The following is a 20,621-nucleotide window of genomic DNA, read 5'->3' on the forward strand; positions in this document are numbered from 1 at the left end:
ACCTTCCTTTCTGTAACATGGAACAAAGGATAGATTGTTCTATCAAATGGATCAAATAAGATCACTGCTGTTATTAAAAGCAGCCTTTGTAGGTGACACACATAGGGACTTGTTTGCTATCCCAAAACAGAAGAAAACAACAGTAGGGACTAAGGAGCCAGTGGGGTTTGGCTGTCTGGGAAGGTGCTGGCTCCTCTCTAAACTTCTGACTGCACTTGTGTTTTGTACTTCCTGAAACGGAACATGGCTTATGATTCAAATAGTTGATAATGTTTATTTTAAGTCAGTAGAAAAACAAACATCACAATCCACTGAAAGGTCATTATACCTGGAGTGAATAAACTAGAGTACATGTTCATAGGTCCCAACCCTAGCAACCTATAATTTTATTATATTTGAAAATGTGTGGTCAATTGCCTACCAAAATAAGCATTGACCAATACCTTTGCAAATTAGTCATGGGTGAGGAACATATGCGGAGATACGTGTTTATCTTTCTGCTCTCTGCTCCTCCCAAACGTGTGATTTCATGACCATTCAAGATGACCTAAGCCCAGAGCACACTGTTTGCATCACTGGTTGTGTGCTTCTGCCACTCTCAAGTCACCATGAACTCTTCAGCTCCCTGATCCTCAAAACCTCCTGGCTGCAGCCATTCTGCTGTGGCTGCATAAGGGCTGCTGCTGCCAAACAGAATGGGGTGGGAATGTAGGGCAGGGAGGGATGAGTGCCTTTACAAGCAGCACAGACATCACTGGGAAAGGCTGCTCCTGCCAGCACAGCCCAAGGAAAGGCGAGCACACGTGGCACCAGCACAGGGGACGTGCCTGCAGAGCGAGCGGCAGCTGTTCACTCACAGCAACAAGTGATCGCCTTCCTGGTGGGACCCTGGAAGGATCTGGCAATGAGAAAAGCCTCAGCCTTTGTCTTTGCTTTGAACAGGCACCAGGGCAGACAATAATCATGGAATAGAGATATAATTACAAATATAGGGATGTGAATAATGGCAGGGCATGGTTGTGATCACTGAACTGCTCTGGGGTGTCTGACTGACTGACTACTGTGCCTAGAGCCAGGTGTCTGAGCAGCTCCAGCCTCTGGAATGGTTTAACTCCAGTCATTTGAGGCTGATTTGACACTTTCATGGAGATAATGCAATGAATGTGTTGCTTCTCAGCACATATATATATACATATACATATACATATACATATACATATACATATACATATACATATACATATACATATACACATACATATACATATACATATACACATACACATACACATACACATATATATATATATATATATATATATGCATGCACACATATGAAGGCTTCTCCCTAAGATTGCTTCAAAGAGAGCAAAAGCTATAGGAGCCATTTATTCACTGGCAAATAAAACACAGTGGATTAGTGATGAACAAATAATCAAACACTTTATACAAGTCAATTAGCACTTGTTGAGAAGGATGCACTGTCAGTGTAACACTGCTGCACAGCACTGGAGAGGCTGTGATCACTATCAGGAAGAAAGGGCAGTGTGACACTAACCTAGAAAGTTTTCTATAAAGTCTACCATGAGCAGTCTTGAAACGGTCTCTTAGCAACAGTCAGTGAAATACCTTATCATTTCTTTCAATTAACATGCAGCAAATACACATTTTGTTTTTAACTTCCAGAAAGTAAATATTGCTTTGAGTTAAAATAACTGATAAAAGAACTCAGAAAAAAAATGTATATTAACCTAAATTCATAATAACTGGTAAAATTAAGCTGTCCACATACTGATAAAAAAGCATACAGTTCTGAATCTCCCTCATTTTAAATTCCAACTATACAATGCACAATAAGACAGTACAAATAGAAAGAATATTTAAGACAAAATAAAAAGGAAAATACTGTGCTTCTGTACAAGTAGGTCAAGAAGGAACTTCCAATTAAAGCAATTTCTTGCACTATCACTGTAGAGCTGTTTGTAATTTCACCCAAAGGAGGACAATAACCAGCCCAAAAGCAGAATCTAAGACTACCGTGATAATTCATTTCATCTGTAATGGAAATTTCCCTGGTTAGAAATTCTGACTGACTGAAAAGGATGGGCTATCATACAAAGAAACAGAATATAGAACAAAGATTTTATCACCACAGATGCACCAACTTTTAACTGCTAAACCCTTAAAAGCTTGCTTCACTAGAGAGCAAAAGTAAATCTAAAAAAGAGGATTACCTGGGCGGAACTGCTTCACCACAACAAAGCACTGCCGAGAAGTATTAAAGATCAGGATTGACACACTGAGGAGGAAGATAAAAAAACCAAAAGATCAATGCTTTATGAAGAATTAATGCAGAACTATTAAACTTACATCTTGTGAATTTAATTTCAACTACATAAATACAAGTAAGATTTATTACTAAAGCTGCAACACAAGGTCTTTGTCCAAAATCCATCTAGAGGGATAGATAATAGGTCACGTTCCCAAAGCCTTTTTTCCTCAAAATTAGGTCCATTTTGTCTCCTAGCATGCAAAATAAGCACCAACCCATTCCTTCTTCCCAACAGGAACACCACCACCACTCTCTCTTCCAGTCTAAGAACACTGGCACTAGAAAGCAAAAAATCCTTACAAATAAAAATATTTTTCCCCCTTATATCAGTCTCAAATTAGGATAGTCTAAACTGCAGGCACAGTCTAGTCTCATTCAGAGCCAGTGACTTCTGTGTAAGAACAGAGCATCTCCTATCTGTAGCTACCTGCTGAGCTCAGGTTTCAAAACAGACACCATCCAAGTGCAATTTTGTACTAATTTAAACCAGTAGTTTCAACTGCTGCATTCAGTGGTTCTTTGGCTGCTTGCAATACGTGTCATGGGCACACCTGACAGGCTGAGTATTTGGACATGCTCTGGATCTGTAGAGTACTGATGCTCTCTGCTTGCCTAGTGCACTCTCAGGTTTTACTAGTTTAAGAAAATGCAGACAAAAGTTTTTCTCCTTAGTTGGTAGCTGATTGCCACCTGAAAAAACAAGTGTATATTTTGCTCATTACCATGGCAGCATTCTCTCATTTGTTCTGCCTCACTGTATGCAATCGAGACGTTAATTCATTATTCTCTGAATTCTACAATAGATTAGACTCACAATGGCATATTTGCAGGGTTGAGTCAAATTTTCAATTTTCCTTTTAAAAGAGCTGTATATTTATATTCACTATTTGATTTAATAATGAAGTCTTCAGCTGCCAAAGAAAATGCTATCTGATGATTATTAAAAATAATGTTAATGTTTATTATAATAATATATAAAAACCAAAACAGAAGGGAGAAGTCCAGATGTTAGTATTTATATTCATGCTTGCTATTCTCAAAGACTTGCATATTGATGGCTTCCTGCCCCGGGAGATGCCATTTCCAGGCAATTTTAAAGCAAAGGTTTTAGCCTTCAGAGAGGCCAGAGGAGAACATTCACTCTGTTTACAGGCACTAGGGTTCTTTCTGGAATATCTGGGAGTTTGTGTAAATTGCTGGAAGAAATGAAGTTAAACCACAGACCATAATACTTTTAAGGTTACTTAAATATTATTCTTTTATTCTTTGATTTTTCTTTCTTTTCATGACTGTTCCTCTCCCCAAAGCAGTACTGTCTGAGGGCAGACACTGCTCTAAATAAAAGGGGAAAGAGAATTACTGCTACTGAACCTTTGTTGTTTTGTCCACGGGCACTGCCTGAAACTGGAGAGAGCAGCAGCCTAAAGCTGCTGATGAAGAGTGGAAGTTTCCTGAAGCAGATGGTTGCCCTTTACCTTTCTTTACATCCACCACCCCAGGCCCAATCTTCCCTTTGGCTTGCCTTCTTCAGCACGTCTCATTAAATAACTCATACCAACTCATTAAAAATGGCTCAGCTATTAGACATTATTTTTTCCTAGGAGTCAATCACTTGAGATTTTTATGGAACAGATGGGAAAATTAAAAACAATCTGTCAGAATTAAGGAACAAGATCAAATTAGCTGGAAAGGAGTAGCAGCAAGTTATTACAATTGTCTGCTTCTCACACCATCTTGAGATGAGAGGGTACAGAAATGGCACAAATCTGTAGAACTTTCTATTTAATTACTTCTAATTTTCTGAGAGACTGACAAACAATTTTGAACAGAAATTTACATTTTTTAACAAACCACAACACATGAGTTCTAATATTTCCTGTCAGAGTTGGAGAGTCATGGAAGAAAAGTTCTGAATGATACCTTCTTAGGAGGGGGGTAACACTGGGAATGCCATTTGCTGTTTCTTTGTTCATAAGAAAGAACATAACATGAAATATTTCCAAATGTCACTAGGTCTGTAACTTCTGAAAACCCACTGAAGGCTGCATGTAGGACAGTTATTTGATTATTATACAAAGTTAGAGGAAGACAGTTCAACTGAGCTAAGTGGTGGAGCATCACTTCCATTTTCAACGGGTTTCCATATAAAGACCCAAAATATGGGTTCAGATGATTGGTCTGGCCTATAAGGAAAATATTTATATTCTGCAATTTTAAACCATCATACAAAGAATTCACTACAAAATTAATTTGAGATTGCTATTTTTACAGATGATACAGGCTACCAAAAAGAACTACTACAAATCCATTAGTAGGTCCCAAAATCTTTCATACTGTGGGGTATTACAGAGGTGTTTGATATATAAAGGCAATTAAATTCCCTTCAAAATATTACAGCCAGACCTATTTTAGGGTATTATATACAGTTTTTAAGTGAGGAGTAATAAATAAATAAATAAATAAATAGAAGAATAAATGCCCAGCCATATTCCCTACATGAAGGCAGTAAAACTATACAAGAATTTAATCTACAATGGATATCAAAGGTTCTAATGTAGCAACAGGCTTGATGTCTAAGAGGAGCACAAGACCACTTTTCAATTTTATTTTACAAAAGCAAACAATACCCAGATATAAAAGCATAACAATAAATCCCAAGCTTCCATCCATGCCTTAAAATAAACTGTAACACCTTTGCACTAAGGAAACACTGTCTCAGCTTAGACCTGCTAATCTTTACACTTTGTGTGGCAGATTACTTTTATCATATTCCAGAGGTGTGGATCTGTGCTGGCTGTTCCTCCAGCAGCTGACTCAGAGGGAAATCAGTGGTGTAAAAGGAGAGGTCAGGAATGCAAACACCACTGACCAGCGAAGGAGACTTGGCTCCTCCACACCACATCTGTCAGTGGCTGCATCAGGGGCTACAACCAAACAAGAAAAAGAACTTACTAAGACATTACAGGGTGTATATAGTGTCTTCCAGGGCAGGTGAAGACCACAGACCTATTTAGCCCTCAGCCCAACCTCGTCCTCAACTTCCCACTGCAGTAGCTCCCACTCACTTTAGACATAAAATAAATCACTACTCTAATTACAGTAGTTTTCCCCAAAGAAAGCATGCATGTAAACAGCTTACTGTGAACGACATTGATCTTTCTATAAATATGGGAGCAATTAGAGTAGCTTTAAAATATTTTAAGAAGGATATGTACCTAAAATATCACATACAAAGAGCATTTAACCTGTATTTGAGCTGTTACTATACTCAAGTTTGCAGTTAAAGTGTCTTGGCACCTATCATGATGTTTTCTGAAAGAGATTCCAGCTATTCAGATAAGGCTCTCATGAAGCATTTAACCATTAAAACTTAAAAAATACCCTGAGTGAAATAGGTATTAGGATTCTCTGAAGGATATTTGATTTCCCTAAACTAAGTCAATGTGCAGAAATCAGACAGCTGACCCAAGGACACTGTAACATAAGAGTGCAGAACCTTAATTCCTCCTCCACCTTTAAGACTTTTATGAAAAGAGGAAACACCCACCTGAATACAACCTTTACAGCTGAAAACACCTCTGAGAATAGTTTAGAAAATTACTCCATTGTGTGCCATAGAAAACTACTTCCACATCTTTCCTTCCCCCAACATAGTACAGCTCTGTACTTATTGAAATCACAGTAACTGATCTTTGTGATATTCCAGCTCAGCAGACATTTAGCTAGAAATACTACAGCTTCACACTCTCAAACCTGAGAAAGGAAGGTGGTGTTTCATGGAGCAATGCAAGACACAGCACTTGACCACAGCAGCTCTGAGGTAGGGGACAGATGAAAACTGACATCCTGTTAAAATGTGCACACACACATATGGACCATGCAAAGCTAATTCTTTTGAAATACATCCCAGCAGTTGAGATCAGCAAATGAACTTTACCACTTAAACGTGTATTTCTAGGGCTATAATTAATCCTCATGCAACTGCTGACACTTACTAATTGCTTTTCATGAGACAACCTTTCAAAATCCTTTAATAAATAAAGATTGATGCAGTCATTCTTTATTCTTAGATGTGGCCTTAATGCTGACTTTACAAATGTGTATTTGTAAAGTTGTACAAATTAAAAATAATTTTAGAAAATCTCCACAGTATAGCAATAGCAAAGACAAGGACAAGACTCCTGTACTTCTGTCAGTGAGCTAAGACCCTCAAGGCTGGAGATGAGAACTTTTAATGACAATCTTCTACTAAAAACTAAAATACTAATATATTAGGTAAATGTTGAGGTAACACAGGCAAAGAAATTGACCTTTCTTAAATCCTTTGTAAGAGCAACTCAGGAGCTGCGTGTGTCAAGTGTGGGTATGTGTATGAGACACACAAATTGTGATCAGAAATGAATAGTGGAAGATAAAGCACCTAAAAAACCCCTGACATTAACATTGGAAGCCAGGACTTCTCTGCTATTAACCTCAGCCACTTTCACCTACTTTTAAAGGTTAAAAAGTATCTCAAAATTAGTTTAAAGCCTGTAAGTGCTGCCTACAAACAACAATCTCAGCTCCATGGGGGAGACTTTACGAACTAATGATGTATGATTTCTCAAAAGCCACAACAAACCAACCAAACCAAACTACCAAAACCCTTCCAATACTATTAATACAGTGCCTGCAGTATTTCAGTTACCATTCTCAAAGAAGACAAAGAAAAAGGAATGGCAGATTCCAAAAGGAGACACAAAAACAACATGCAGGAATAAAAGCAAGTAAGTGATTTAATCAGCCCCCTTGACTCTCAACAGATATTTGGTTTTAAAATCCTCTTTGATACAATCAGAAGAAAGTAATCAAATGTAGTGTGCAACCACAGAAGTATTTAGAGATGCATTCATCTCTGTTGGAGAGCATGTGAATATAAAACATACATTTCATATTTTTGCCCACATAGCTCATAAAGGAGAAAATGTCAAGATTTACAAATCATACTAGATGAAAAGTTAGTAAGAAATAAATAAATAATTTAGAAGTCCCATAATTGTTTTAGCTTTAAAGTATAAATTTGTTTTTCTTCTTGAACTTCTATGAATTTGGCTTTCTTTGGTCATAGAAGGATGACAAATTGATTATTCATAGTTTTCCATGTTAAGCCTATCATTCCATCTAGTCTTTTTAATATACTGTGTTTGAGAAACATCCCAGATCACAAAAAAAGTAGGTTCATAAAATGCTGAGGAGGTTGAATGGACCTTAAAGATCCTCTACTCCCAACCCTCTTTGCCATGGGCATGGACCCCTCCCACCAGACCAGATTGTTCAAGGTGTCCAACCTGGCTTTAAACACTTCCAGGGCTGGGGAAACCTGTTCCAGTGGCTCATTACCCTCACAGTAAAAAATTTCTTCCTAATATGTAACCTAAATTTCCCCTCTTTGAATCTGTACCTACTACTCCTTGTCCTGTCACTACAGCTCCTGATGGAAAATCTCCCTCTGGCTTCTCTGTGGGCCCCCTTCAAATCCTGCAAGGAGCTGTGAGGTCTCCACACAACCACATTCACGTTTGTGAGCGTGTCCTCTCCTTGTTTGAATCTAAAATGATTGTGCTTTCAATTTGAAAGTGATAATCAAAAACCACCTAGACTTTGTTGGAGAGCCAACACTCAAAAGCAATTCTTTGGGCGAAGTCAACTTTCAGCACAGCCTGCTTCATCTTATTTCAACATCATTTTTGATGTCCACAAGAAAAAATTGTATGTAGCCCCTGTGCCACTTCTGTATGCAACTTAACCATCCATTTCACAACTGGACACATCCTGAAAACCTCTAATACGGTGTCTAAAGCACTGTCTTCTTCCTTTTATCAGCACAGCACCCAGTACCTTAAGCCAGAGGAAACAGCCCCTTCGTTTTCAGAACAGAGATGTAATAAAGCTGTAGCCTTTGATTACTCTCCAGTGCAATTCCTTTAGCTTCCCAGAGCTTTCACTATAATGCAGATAGTCCTGAGATTGAATGTGTGTGCTTGCACAATCCTTACTGGTTCATTTAAGTCTTCCTTCAAAGCATTTTGCATCTTTCAAAGGCCAACACAAATCCAATTGGCTGCTTAAAATGTGGCCTATTTTGTCAAGCTATAAGCTCTTGACAAAAAAATTCATCCTTTCATACTAATCACAGATAAAGTGGATTTGGCAATAGATAATTAGAGACATCTAAAAGACTTCTGTATTCTGATGAAATTTGAATGCTTTCTCTGACACAACATAAATATTTAACACTAAATAAGCCCAGAATAAAGTGGTGAGCCATGTATGCTTAAGAAAATAAACGTTACTTTGGAGAAAATCAAAAGCAAGATTGGTTTCAGTAAACTGAACTGCAGCGGGAAGTTGTTCATGACACCATAAAGCAGGAAGCATATGTTTGGTTAATCATCAGACCAGCGTAAAAATGAACTAAGAAGCGGTAACAAACCCATATAAATGCACTTTTAAAACACAATTTTATCTCCTTGTTTTATCTACTTATTGCCAGCCAGAGAATATGATTAGGACAACTTCATTGGAATAAACAATTCTATCAGTAACTTATTTTCATACAAACAAACAAAAAAAAATAAAAAGAAAATTCAACTGCAAAATAAATGAGACATCAAAGCATGCTGCTCTCAATAACATTCCTCAAGTGTCATATCTTGGCCAGTATCCCAGGATACCCTTAGAAATGACACATTACATCTCAATGGGATTCTTTCAACAAAATATTTTCATAAATAAATTCAGGTTTTATGCTAACTTATTTGATTAAATACAGCTTTATGGGAAGTATGTGCAACAGATGTCAGAGCCTGATGGGCTTTTCTTCCAATTCCTAATTATTTGTGAAACTTCCATTTATAAATGCTATCACAGAGTAAGACAAATAAATAATCCACCTAAAAAGCCTAAGTATGGCTCAAATCCATTCTGAAATGGTAAAAGTGAAAGATTTAAAACACCATCAGGTTTCAAGGACAGCTCACAAAACAAAAAAATTCAAGTGTTCTGCACTGAGGTAAGGGAAACCAGTGACTCTGTTTATTACCTACCAAAATCCAAGTATGATGTGCATAACACAACCTTTTAGTTATACCTTTTCCCAGGTAAAACTGCACAGTCTCAGTACCATCAGTGACAAACTGGTAGTTGTTCACGTCTTCCTCAATTTTCTAATTTCTAGAATAAGATTTAAATAATTTCCTCTTTTCCAAGAGATATTTTCAGCTACAATTCTAAAATACAGGCACTCCAATTACAGAACATTTCCTAGCTTTCTTAAGATTTTTTTTACCAATCCCAAATGCAGGCCATGATCATGCTACTGTCTCTAGACCAACTACAAACTCTTGGCACTCTTCACACAGAACAGGTTTATTTCAAAATCACCTGAAAGCAGAGGGAAGACTCTTTCTGATTTCAGTCATTGTAAGAGAATAAACATATTGATTTATTTTGCATATTATTGGAAACACTAAAAAATTCCCTAGACACTAGTAAACACTAGAAAAAATCCCTAAATTTGTAAAAAAACCAAGATGCTTCTCATCTGGATACCAGAAGCCTGTATGCAGAAATTTATGACCAACCAGCCAAAATTCTTGTGTACCTGCTTAGTTATAAGAATTTTCATGGATTTGATTCTTAAAATTAGGCAAATATTAAACTTCCCATTGAAGCAATGCCTTCAATAAAGATTTTCTTGCCATTTTACTCTGTTTCATTCATACAGCTCTAGGGTGCTTTCATATCACATGCCTAATAAGATGAAATGAGAATCTGAAAATTTATGATTTCATGTTTCTCTCTGGTAACTTCACAGCATCTCATTTCATGTTTCTCTCATTCCTATGCTTTTATTTAGACTGGATCCCAAGGTAACAACATAGTAACTCATTTTAAAGGACAGTAAATATGCTTGCAGAATTCCTGGCACAAAAGCAGAGTATCTGTCAAGTCTTCACTGTAGAAAACCCCAAAAAAGAACAACAAAAAACACAGCATTAAGTGCATTTTATTTGCAAATATCACATGCAAACAAATCGTGTAATTACCTGGGTTGAAGAAAACTAATAGGCTACTGCATTTTTTCCTTCTAATACCAGGAAAATTATCATTATCTTAATAACATCCTTGATAGACAGATATCAAGCCTAGACCTGAGTGTTTTCAATGACAGTGATTATAAAACATGCCTTCCCGGATTATCTTATTGCTTATTGATAAAAATAGTTTCTTAGTGTTTAACTTTAAAAATATTTTCCCCACCATGCTTCATTTCTCATTCTGTCATTGATCACTATTTTTTTAATAATTAAATTATTCTGGCCTGTTCTGTAATGTTCCTTTACGTTTTGTGATAAGTGGTGATTTCTCTCCTCAGTTGTGCTATCCTTTGCATGAACATGCCCAGCCCTCATTCCCTTCTCTCAGCTATTATTTCCCTAAACTTTTCATCACTTTTGTTTGTTGAACTACCTCCAGTTGATTTTAAAGAGTGCATTATCTTCCACAGTATCTTTGAAGATAATCAAGAAAATTCCACATCATTGACACCCTGGAGGAGACATTACAAAGACAAACAAGGTTTACAGAACAAGAGCACATAATTTAAAGTAAAAAGCATATACCACCCAAGACAAACTTTTTTTTTACCTGTAAGGATGTTAAAAAGCTGTATTTTAAAGCTACTGTGATAATTCTTGCACGAAGAAAGCATCTGAGTTAAATTTCATGGTGTCTTATAATACACTAAGACATAAACCAGAAAAATACATACAGGATTAAGTTTCCATAAAGCCCAAATGATCTGGCATATGAAATAGGAGAAGGAATTTAATCCACTCCTATAATGTGGTCAGGGCACATGACTTCCACCCTGTCTCCATAGCTGCCTGCTCCAGCCACCGAGCCAGAATAGCAACCGTGGCTCCTGCAGGCCACTGGCCGGCTCTGGTGACCCATCCCCGGCCGGCTCCCGTGGCCAGAGCTGGGATGCAGCCGCCTCCTGGTGCAGCTGTTGGGCCCCATTCCTCACTGCCCTGGGCAGCCACTCGGCCAGGTAACTGCACAGCACACAGCCTGGGCATCTTCCTCCTTCTGAGTTTGCTCATTTTTAACCTGCCTCGAGAACCCTGCTTGCCCCCAGGACTGGGACCTGCAGCAAAGAACAAGCCGAAGTGGGGATTGCTTTGGTTTCCTTCACCCTGTAAATTCACTCCTGATGGAAAACTACACTTTTCAGTTGCCTCTGTAATAGATAAAAGTGTAAAGTTGTTTCTTCTGAGGAAGCAAATTAGATTAGGAATTAATTTGTTTAAAATGTGAGACAGATTAATCTCTTTACCTGAAAAAAAAAAAAGGCAAATCTTATAAAGCAGGAATATAAGAATAAACTTGCAGTTTTATTCATTAAGAATTTTTTAAGTCAGGAACTGCTGCTGAGTCACTATCACATGTTTTTGAAGGGGTACAGTGCACATGTAGTTTCAAGTCTTTTAGTCCAAATTCCTTTTATTCTTCACATGGTATTTTCAGAGTTGAGAGGAACTCACACAACTATTTTGCACACAATTCAGTCTCCTCAAATTTGTTCTCTTTTAAATGCAATGAACTCTACAGTGAATTTTTCATACTTTCAAATAGAGAGGTAGACATAATTTTGTTTTGTCAACTAGGAAAAGGTACAGTTGTGTCCCTGTTCTCAAGCGTTATTACTCAAAGCACAGAAGGGAGCACATGACTGTACACTGACCTTCATCTGTTCCCAAATTATGCCTTTTAAAAGCCTTGAATCTGTTTAAGGGGAGCTGCTGAAACCTGAAACTAACGTGGTCTATTGCTTTATAAAGTAGATGAATGTAGAACTTAAGTATTACATTTCAGGCTCTGTACTAAATATAGCAAAATTAGGATGAGGGAGAATATAACTGTAACCTGAGTCTGGTTTTAGAGGATCATTTTTTGTTACAGGTATTGATGATTACTCTGTTACATTTAGGATGTTTCCATTTCTAACAGAAAATCACCACAAATTTGCAGAAGGAAAATGTTCTCCTGATAAAGATTTTTATTTTTAAAAGCCAAGTCCTTAAAAAAATTAACAGCTCTTCTGCCCTCAAATCACACCCCCACAAATTGCTAACCAGTTCAGACAGATACAAGTCTAAAAAAAATCTTGAAATACACCTTGCATCTCAATTTTCATTGCTTGCACTCTGCTTGATTTTCATCAGGATATGTTTAATAACGACCAAACACATAATCTTGAGTATTAAAGGGAAAATTACACTTAATTAGAAAAGTAAGCAGTGCATAACTGCAGAAAGCATCTTTTGCTGTGCGCCTAACACAACAGGCCAAAATTATGTAACTTTTACAAGCAACACTTCAATAAACTTGTTCAATAATTACAGTGGAGAAGAGGTAATCAAGGATTTTTACTTCATTCATTTTTAGTAAACTTCACTGCTGTTTCTAATGACATAATTAAACCTTCCAAGGAGCTCTGATAATGTTCATCTGCATGTTTCAAAGCAAGATTAACTTAAATCTAACTCCGCAGGACAAGAACAATAGTCAGCTCATTATTTTCCAATAGAAAAATGGCTTGGAAATTGACAGATTTCTTCACAAGTTTGCAAATTTTTGACAGTTTTCAGATGGGAACTGTAATACTCATTACCCATTTAACATGCTTGCAAAGTCGTAGAAACCTTCAGGATGTAAGTGGCTTTTAGAAATCATCTGATCCAATCTCCTGTTAAAAGTCACTCTAAGTTAGGCCTGATTTCACAGAGCCTTGTCCAGTCAAGGTTTGGATTTCTCTAAGAATGGAGATTCCTCAGTTTCTCTGGGCAAAGCATTCCAGGACAAAATTATTGTCCATGGGTGTGTCTGTGTGTCATGGATCTTCCTTCTGTTAGAATTTAAACCTAAATATGATGAGAAATGCTGCTTCTTTTGTCTGTGCTGACACACAGGTGATTTTTGACAGCAGAGGTTCTGAAGGTTTGCCTTAACACAGTTTATTGTGTAATGGGCAAGAAATTGTACAGAACTATTTCTGTCTTTAAGTGGCAGGGAGGGGCTGGGAATAAACAATTATTTGTTCAATGTAAATTACAGCAGTGCCTTCGGGACTGATGTTTAGTTCTGAATGATCTTGATCTTAGGAAAGCTCATGAACCACATACTGTAGACTCATTCCCAGATCTGCAATAACTAAAGAAAGAAAAATAAAAGGAAAAAAAGGAAAACTCATACCAATTCTGCTATTTTAACTTGTGCTAGAGTCACACCACCAGACTGCACATGGTTAAATGATCTGGCCCTACTGCAGCATATAGTGAGATTTTAAAAGATGACTCACATCTAAGGCAAATGAAGTGACTACTGCAGTCCTTGTGTTTTTGTCTATAATTTAATCAGCTGTTCATCTGAACAGTTGGAAAGGATACATTTATACCACAATAACTTAATCTCTCCTGGTAAATATTTTCCTGCATCTTTTGATACAAATCTATTAAATATTGGCTTATACTGACCTAATTTGAAATGAGACAGAACACTGGGGTCCCAAAGGAACCCAGCATACAATCTTTTGGTTCACTACCATGCAGCAAGGAAGTCAGTCTTTACTTGTGCTGCTGAAAGAGGATGACAAATAAAGACATGGGTTAGGCATAAGGTCTGCTTTTATATAATTACACAGTTGTTTTTTTAATTCATCATCACTAAATTCATAATACATATCAATTCTTTGTAAATATATAATATATACATGTGTTCTTTACACATCTGGCATTCCAACATGCTCAGTTCAGGTAAACAGCCCTATTACAGGCACTTGGAGGATTTAACAGTCCTACAGCACTTCTGTAAGTAGTAAGCTATGAATACTTATGAAAAAGTATTAGGAAAAGGGATCTTAATTCTGGAAAACATCTACAATCTTTTTCAATCAGACATACACACTAGGAAATCCTGACCAACAGAACATGTGTCCCAGAAACCTCCCTTCTTCAATATTTATCCTTCATTAACAGTAATGAACCTGTAAGAGCTCTCAGTATGAAGTTCTCTAATCTTCAGGAACTAGTTAACATAACTTTTCCATATAAAAAGCATTACAGCTATTAAAATACAGCAAAATGTAGGGCTTTAAAGTATTATGAGGGATTTTGAATCTGACTAATGTATTGGATAATAACTGCCTTCCTATTCACAAAAAAAAAAATAATTATGTAAACCCATGGATTTCCTATGCAGAAAGTTCACATTACTACCTTTGGTGTCAGAAGCTGCAATGAATTTCCTTGTAAAAGAGTGTTAGACACTCTGCAGTTCAACAGTAGTCACTAATAAGTTCGGGTGGCAGCTGTTGTACATCTGAAGCTAACAAATGTTATGTGACCAGAGATGACTGGCATGACATGTGGCTGTAGCCTTTTTATAAAGTTATGTTCTCAACTATTTTAAAAATGTCCACAAAAGTCCTTCAGAAATACTGTTCCCAAGAAGTTCATGGAAAACTGATCCTTTAATACTTACCCCACTCAGTTAGTTGCATATATTCACACATTATCACACAGTGATAAACTAAAGTTTAAACAAAAATAAAACAGTCATACAAATTCATCTGGAAGTCATGTTCTCAGCACTGTGACTTGAGGCTGGATTCACTTGCTTGAATGGGCATATATTAAATTTCCAGCAATCAATTATCATTTCAGCCTTTGTATCTGCCATCATAAATTCAGGCACATGCCCATATGGACAGACAAAGTGCAAAGACAGAACTGTCTTCCAGGCAAATTCCAAGAGCAAGTGTGAAGTTCAGTATTGAAATATCACTCCCTTTTCTGTCTTCATTCTCAAGCAGTACAGGCATTTTTAATCTAGCTAATACTTTCCCAGTCTTCCTGAAAATTTTACCTTCATAATCTTTATATAGATAAAAAGTGTTGCTAGAATTTTATATCCCTCCCAGGCACCCACACTCATGTAAAAGCTCATGTCATAAAAAGACTCATGTAAGGACTGACTTAGATGCTTCCAACAGAGAAGAATTTCCAAAATTCAACTAATTTTAGTTATTTAATGCACATGAAAAACATATCTCTTGACATGGTTCTGGTTATGTCACAATTATGACACTAAAATTAGTGTCTTGCTACATTTTTTACATTTCATAGATTTAGAAAAGCTTTTTCTTGGAAAAAGTTGTTACCTTGCTTTTTATTTTTATCTTCTAGTAACTGAATTTTCAGTGAACAGATTAAATATTAATACCTTTTTTAAGACATATAAATTTATTAGTTTTTAATAACACTGAGAATTTAATAACACTGACAAAGTCAGGAGTTAATTGCTTTTCTTCCACAATCAGAGAAATAAGTTTGGAAAGACAGAAGAAACTCCTTCCTTCAGGTAATAAATTCCCACTCAAAAAAGAGGATTTCATACAATCCAAACTTTCAGTTCCATCTTCTATGTAGTCATTAAAATGTACAATAAATTATGTGGTAAAACTCCAATATTGGAATAGTCAAGCACAGACAAAACTTACTGAAAACATAATAAACCACAAGGAGATTTTTAACTTTCTATTAATTCTACCTTAAACAGTAGAGAACCACCTGCAAGTATTACACAAAAAGTGAGAATTGAATAGGAAATTGGAGGAAAGAGAACATCAGCAACACTTGACCAATAAAAGAGAATACATATGAAATGTAACATGAAGACAATGGGAAATAACATGATGTTATTGTTACCTGTCATGTGTCCTCATAAAATCCCAGAACTTCTTAGTGCCATTCTGGGGGAAAAAAAAAATTAAAATCAGTCAAATTAACTCCAACTGAAAAATTACTGCAATGAAATTTAACAAAACTTAGGAGGCATTTCTTTGAAAACTTAGTTGGTTTTATTTATGAGGCCAGTATTCTGAATTTTGACAGTTAATATTACAGACACTGAAAATTGTCTTAGAACAGCTCAAAATCTTAGACCCACAATACTATGATGACAGCTAGCATACGTTTATTGCAGCCTTCAGGCCCAGTTTTGGCCACAGCATCAACTTCAGCTGCCCAGTCTAACCATTCACAGTACCAGGAAGCTATAAACAATAAAAAAAGAAATGTTCTTACCTTGAGAACAGCTCAGCACTTACCTCCTAACTAAACCCATGTGGAATCCAAGAACAAGACATCTTCCACCTAACCCCTTATGAGGACCCAAACAGGAGTTTTATCCACACCTAACATGAAGGGGTCACACTCCACTCCACACAGCAGCTCTTCCTCTGCGCTACTGGTGGTGCTGAGGGCACTGTCTCACAGCAGGCTTGAAAACACAGCAATCACTCAAGTACTGCGAGACGGAAAATGGCTGATTTTCTCAAGATGGGCCAATTCCTGTCCTCTGCCAGCTTAAGAAGAACAATATCCACTACAGCATAGCTGACAGTAACCTCTGAAAACAAGAGTTCTTTCACAGTTACAATGAGTGCATATACCTTGCCTATATTTATATTATACCGTCTATAGTTACCTATAGCAATTCATACACATCAGTTAATGGAGATGCATGTAACTCTTTACTCTGTTTACTGGAAGTGTGATGGTGTTTTTCAGCTCAAATACAACTCCAGAGATTCTACTCCCAGGTCAGTTTTAAGTCTGTGTTAGGAATCAGTATGATAACAGAGGAAATTCCCGTGGTTGATACCTTTTTCTTATTACCAATGCAAAAACGAGACCTGCTGAAGACCTACCTACCTGAAATATGCTTAATGTGAAAAGCAGCACTTGACTTCTATTATAAAGTATGGTTAAATGGATGATCAAACCCTGAGCAACTGGTTAATGATTTAAAGCAGGTAAATGTGAGCAATGAGAGAAGAATCAAATTCAGTTGGTGGGTAAAGGTGCCAACCGATATAGACAGGCCCTTCAGCTCCATTACAGATGTCATGGCTACCAAGTACACAACAGCTGGTGGGGATTAGATAACAAGCACTCCGGTTCAGAGATTAAGCCCCTGAGCTTTATGAGTTTACCAAGCTTTTTGGAAGAGGGACTGTTTGCTTGCTAGCTGGGTTTTTCTTCATTCCCACAACTCTAATTATAAACAGTTGTTCACCTCAAGAGAAACTCTAATCCGCGCTTCCATTGGTGTCTGCACATACCTTCTGTTAGCACTGACAGGAATCGGACGTGTGCATTACAGGAGGAGCCCTGTCATTGTTCAGATGCAATATAATGTTGAAAGGGAAATAAAGACAGAAAATTCTCAGTGGGAACTGAAATATTAAAGCCATTGCTTCCAAATCTGAATGTATATCCAATTCATTCCACCTGGTGAGAGATAGAGCAACAACTTTGATAGGACTGTGATATAACATACAGCTGCAACAGGGGCTGTGTTGTATGGTAAGATAATTTAAGGTATTAAATGTGTAAGGTCAGCTCAATCTTTCTGTAGGTTTATTTCTACCTGTAAACAAGGTATTTGTGGGATTTGTTAGCAGATTGCTGAGCAATTTTCCATTTAACACGAAAGAATTGGAAAACTTTGTACCAAGGGTAATGTCTTCTGCATGTAACTTCACACTGTTTCTCTAGTCTCAACCTTCCCCTGCCCTCAAATTGTAAGTTGGTGTTACCATCATCCATTCTCCCTTTGCAGTGTTCACTTTGGAGAAGTGTGGGTGTCCAGCTACTGGAGATGTCAAAAAAAGCCTGAATCAAGTTTCTTCTTGCATTAATTCAGGCTGCTACTCCTGTGATACTGCAATCTAACATATGATCCCACCAAAAATCTTCCTGGCTCTTTCCTCTTGCCATCATTTAGCAAATTATAGAACCTGATTGCTTTGGAGCACTTATGAGAGGGTTTCAAATAGCTGAGGAAAATTACACCCTAGAGAATCATCCTCATACAGATGGGATCCATCAGAACTGAATGACCTCTTTGCAAGGATGAGCTCTATTACCATTAACAGAGCCTACCTCGCAGACACGCACATAATTTTTAGCAGAAAGTAAAAGAAGCAACTTAGTACCTAAAAAGAAATTAATCAGAAAATAAAATCTGTGTTTTCTATTTTCTAAGCCCAGATGAAGCACTTTTTCTAGACATGATTTGATTAGTCTAAGACTCAAACTCAAAACCAGCCACGGGCTAGATTAATTTGAGTCAAGACATTGGTTAGTATCATATACTCTGACTGGACAATGCTTACTAAGATATTTTCTGCCTATATTTGAATTAAAAAGTTATTTCATATGATCAAGTTGCACCTGTCCAAATAAATAAATCAATAAACAAATGAAACATTCCAACATCTTTTTGTTTACAGTGGCAGAAACTCAAATGAGCCTCATTCATACTCTATTGTTGAAGTCAAATGTAATTTGAACTCAACCGAATGGAGCTGAGTTTCTATTGTAGTCAATGCATGGTTCTTTCCTAACAGACTGGTAGGAAGGTTGCTAATTATTAATAGCATGTAAACAGTTACCAATGGTTCTTATGCTGCTTTACATACTTTACAGAACATTAATTCCAGACAGCTTCTAACCAACTATATCAAGCTGCATGTAGTATCTCTATCTTATCTTTGAGACAAAAGTATTACTTGCTGAACTGATCAAGATTCATGCTTTTAAAAGCCAAGTGGCTATGATTACTTGTTAAACTGTTCCATTCTATATATCCCGGTCTTTGACAAAGCTCTGCCATCACCACAGTTACAGATAGCTGCAATATTAAAGGTATCAGTGGTCAACATCATTCCTGAAAAAAAAAAAGTATCTTTGTGAAACACGAAGGCTCTCCAAACCCCTAACATTTTTTCATTTTAATAAGCATGTGTAATAATTGCATTATTAGCAGTAGTCCATTCTCCAATGCCTAGTAAAGAACAATCACAGTATCTCTCAATGCAGTGAGAACTGAGTATAACATTGCTAGGAGATCTAAACATTGATGACAGGAAGGAGAAGGGATTATTTTATGACATTTGAGAAAAATTTAAAAATTTATTCATCAAACAGGAAATGTGTCCTGTGATGTTTATAAAGACAAATATGTCAGAACTATTTTACACCAGTTTTAATCAGTTCAGAATAGCAGTTCTGATACTGCAGGAAATCTTGTGTAACACATAATCGATTTGGTAAATCTTTAATCACAAAGTAATCACACTCTAGTTCTGTGCTCAGTGATCAAGTTCTGTGATGTTGCAACACTCAACTAGTGCATATAGTATGTGTAAATTAATGAAGCTGTATTCCAGGAGAGGCAGCATGTGAGACAATTTCGTTTCACATTACACAGAAGATGGATCACTTACATAAGTACTAGTTGCATAAGAAAGCCATTCCAGGTCAGACGAGATGTCCATCTTGCCTGGCAACCTGTCTAAAATTTAAGAACAGAGAAAGCACACAGCAATGCTTCCCCAGAACACTCTTCCAAGTCTGGCAAAAGGCACTGAAGGGTGGCAAAAGACAAAAAGGCACCCAAATCAAGCACAGTCCTAACTCTAAAAAGAAAGCACAGATAGCCATTTCTGTACTACCTGAATGTGCAAAGTGTGCCACAAGACCATACTGTCTGTAAGAGTGACTCGGTAATGGCATTGATAACTTAATCAGAATTAACAGCAGCTCACTCCCAGCTTGACAGTCTGCACAAGGAGACTCAATGCCTTTTGGTTCAAGTGATTCCAGGACAACCAGGCACTGCCAAGTGCTCTCTGCTAGACAGGTGTTGACAGTGGCTTTAAGTTCAGTAGATGTGACTCCTACGTGCACAGATCTGTTTATATCCATACTTGATCTTCACATTCTCTATCCTGCTACCATCCTTGAAATAATTTTCCAAAGACTCTTCCTGCACCAGCTCAGTGCCATAATTACAGGCAGGAGTCTCTTCACATTGTCTGTAAAGGACAAGTTGGACCTGCCTGCAGCCTATCAAAATATCATTCTTTTTGACACATGCCCTCTGGCTAAAATGCCTTAAGAATCCCTATGCCAGGGATATGGCTGTCCTTTGCTTTCCTCTACCACTTGAGGCAATAAAATATCTGAACAACAAGGTCAAATCACTGCCAGAATGTCTAAAGAACAACTCTTGCTTGCTAGAGGAACTTACCTAAGACTTATCCCAGGCAGGCTGATAAAGAAGAGAAAAAGGACTTTCTGTGCTAATGATGTAGAAAGAAACATTCACTGGCACT

General features: G+C 37.2%; 1 protein-coding gene across 2 annotated transcripts in view; it reads right to left on the reverse strand.

Moving 5' to 3' along the window:
• NUDT14 (nudix hydrolase 14) overlaps positions 1 to 20,621 on the reverse strand; it is a 59,518-nt gene that overhangs the window by 15,441 nt on the left and 23,456 nt on the right. The window contains exons 2-4 of one of the 2 annotated variants that reach the window (XM_086895615.1): positions 16,144 to 16,187; positions 13,912 to 14,013; positions 2,235 to 2,299 (exon numbers count right to left, since the gene is read on the reverse strand). In XM_086895615.1, coding sequence (XP_086751741.1) covers positions 2,235 to 2,299; positions 13,912 to 13,982 — 136 coding nt within the window. In that variant the 5' untranslated portion in view covers positions 13,983 to 14,013; positions 16,144 to 16,187. The remainder of the gene's footprint in view (positions 1 to 2,234; positions 2,300 to 13,911; positions 14,014 to 16,143; positions 16,188 to 20,621) is intronic. The other variant, XM_086895614.1, reaches the window with a different exon arrangement.

This window comes from Cyanistes caeruleus, chromosome 6, assembly GCF_971803275.1.
Source record: "Cyanistes caeruleus chromosome 6, bCyaCae1.hap1.1, whole genome shotgun sequence".
NCBI classification, from domain to species: Eukaryota; Metazoa; Chordata; class Aves; order Passeriformes; family Paridae; genus Cyanistes; species Cyanistes caeruleus.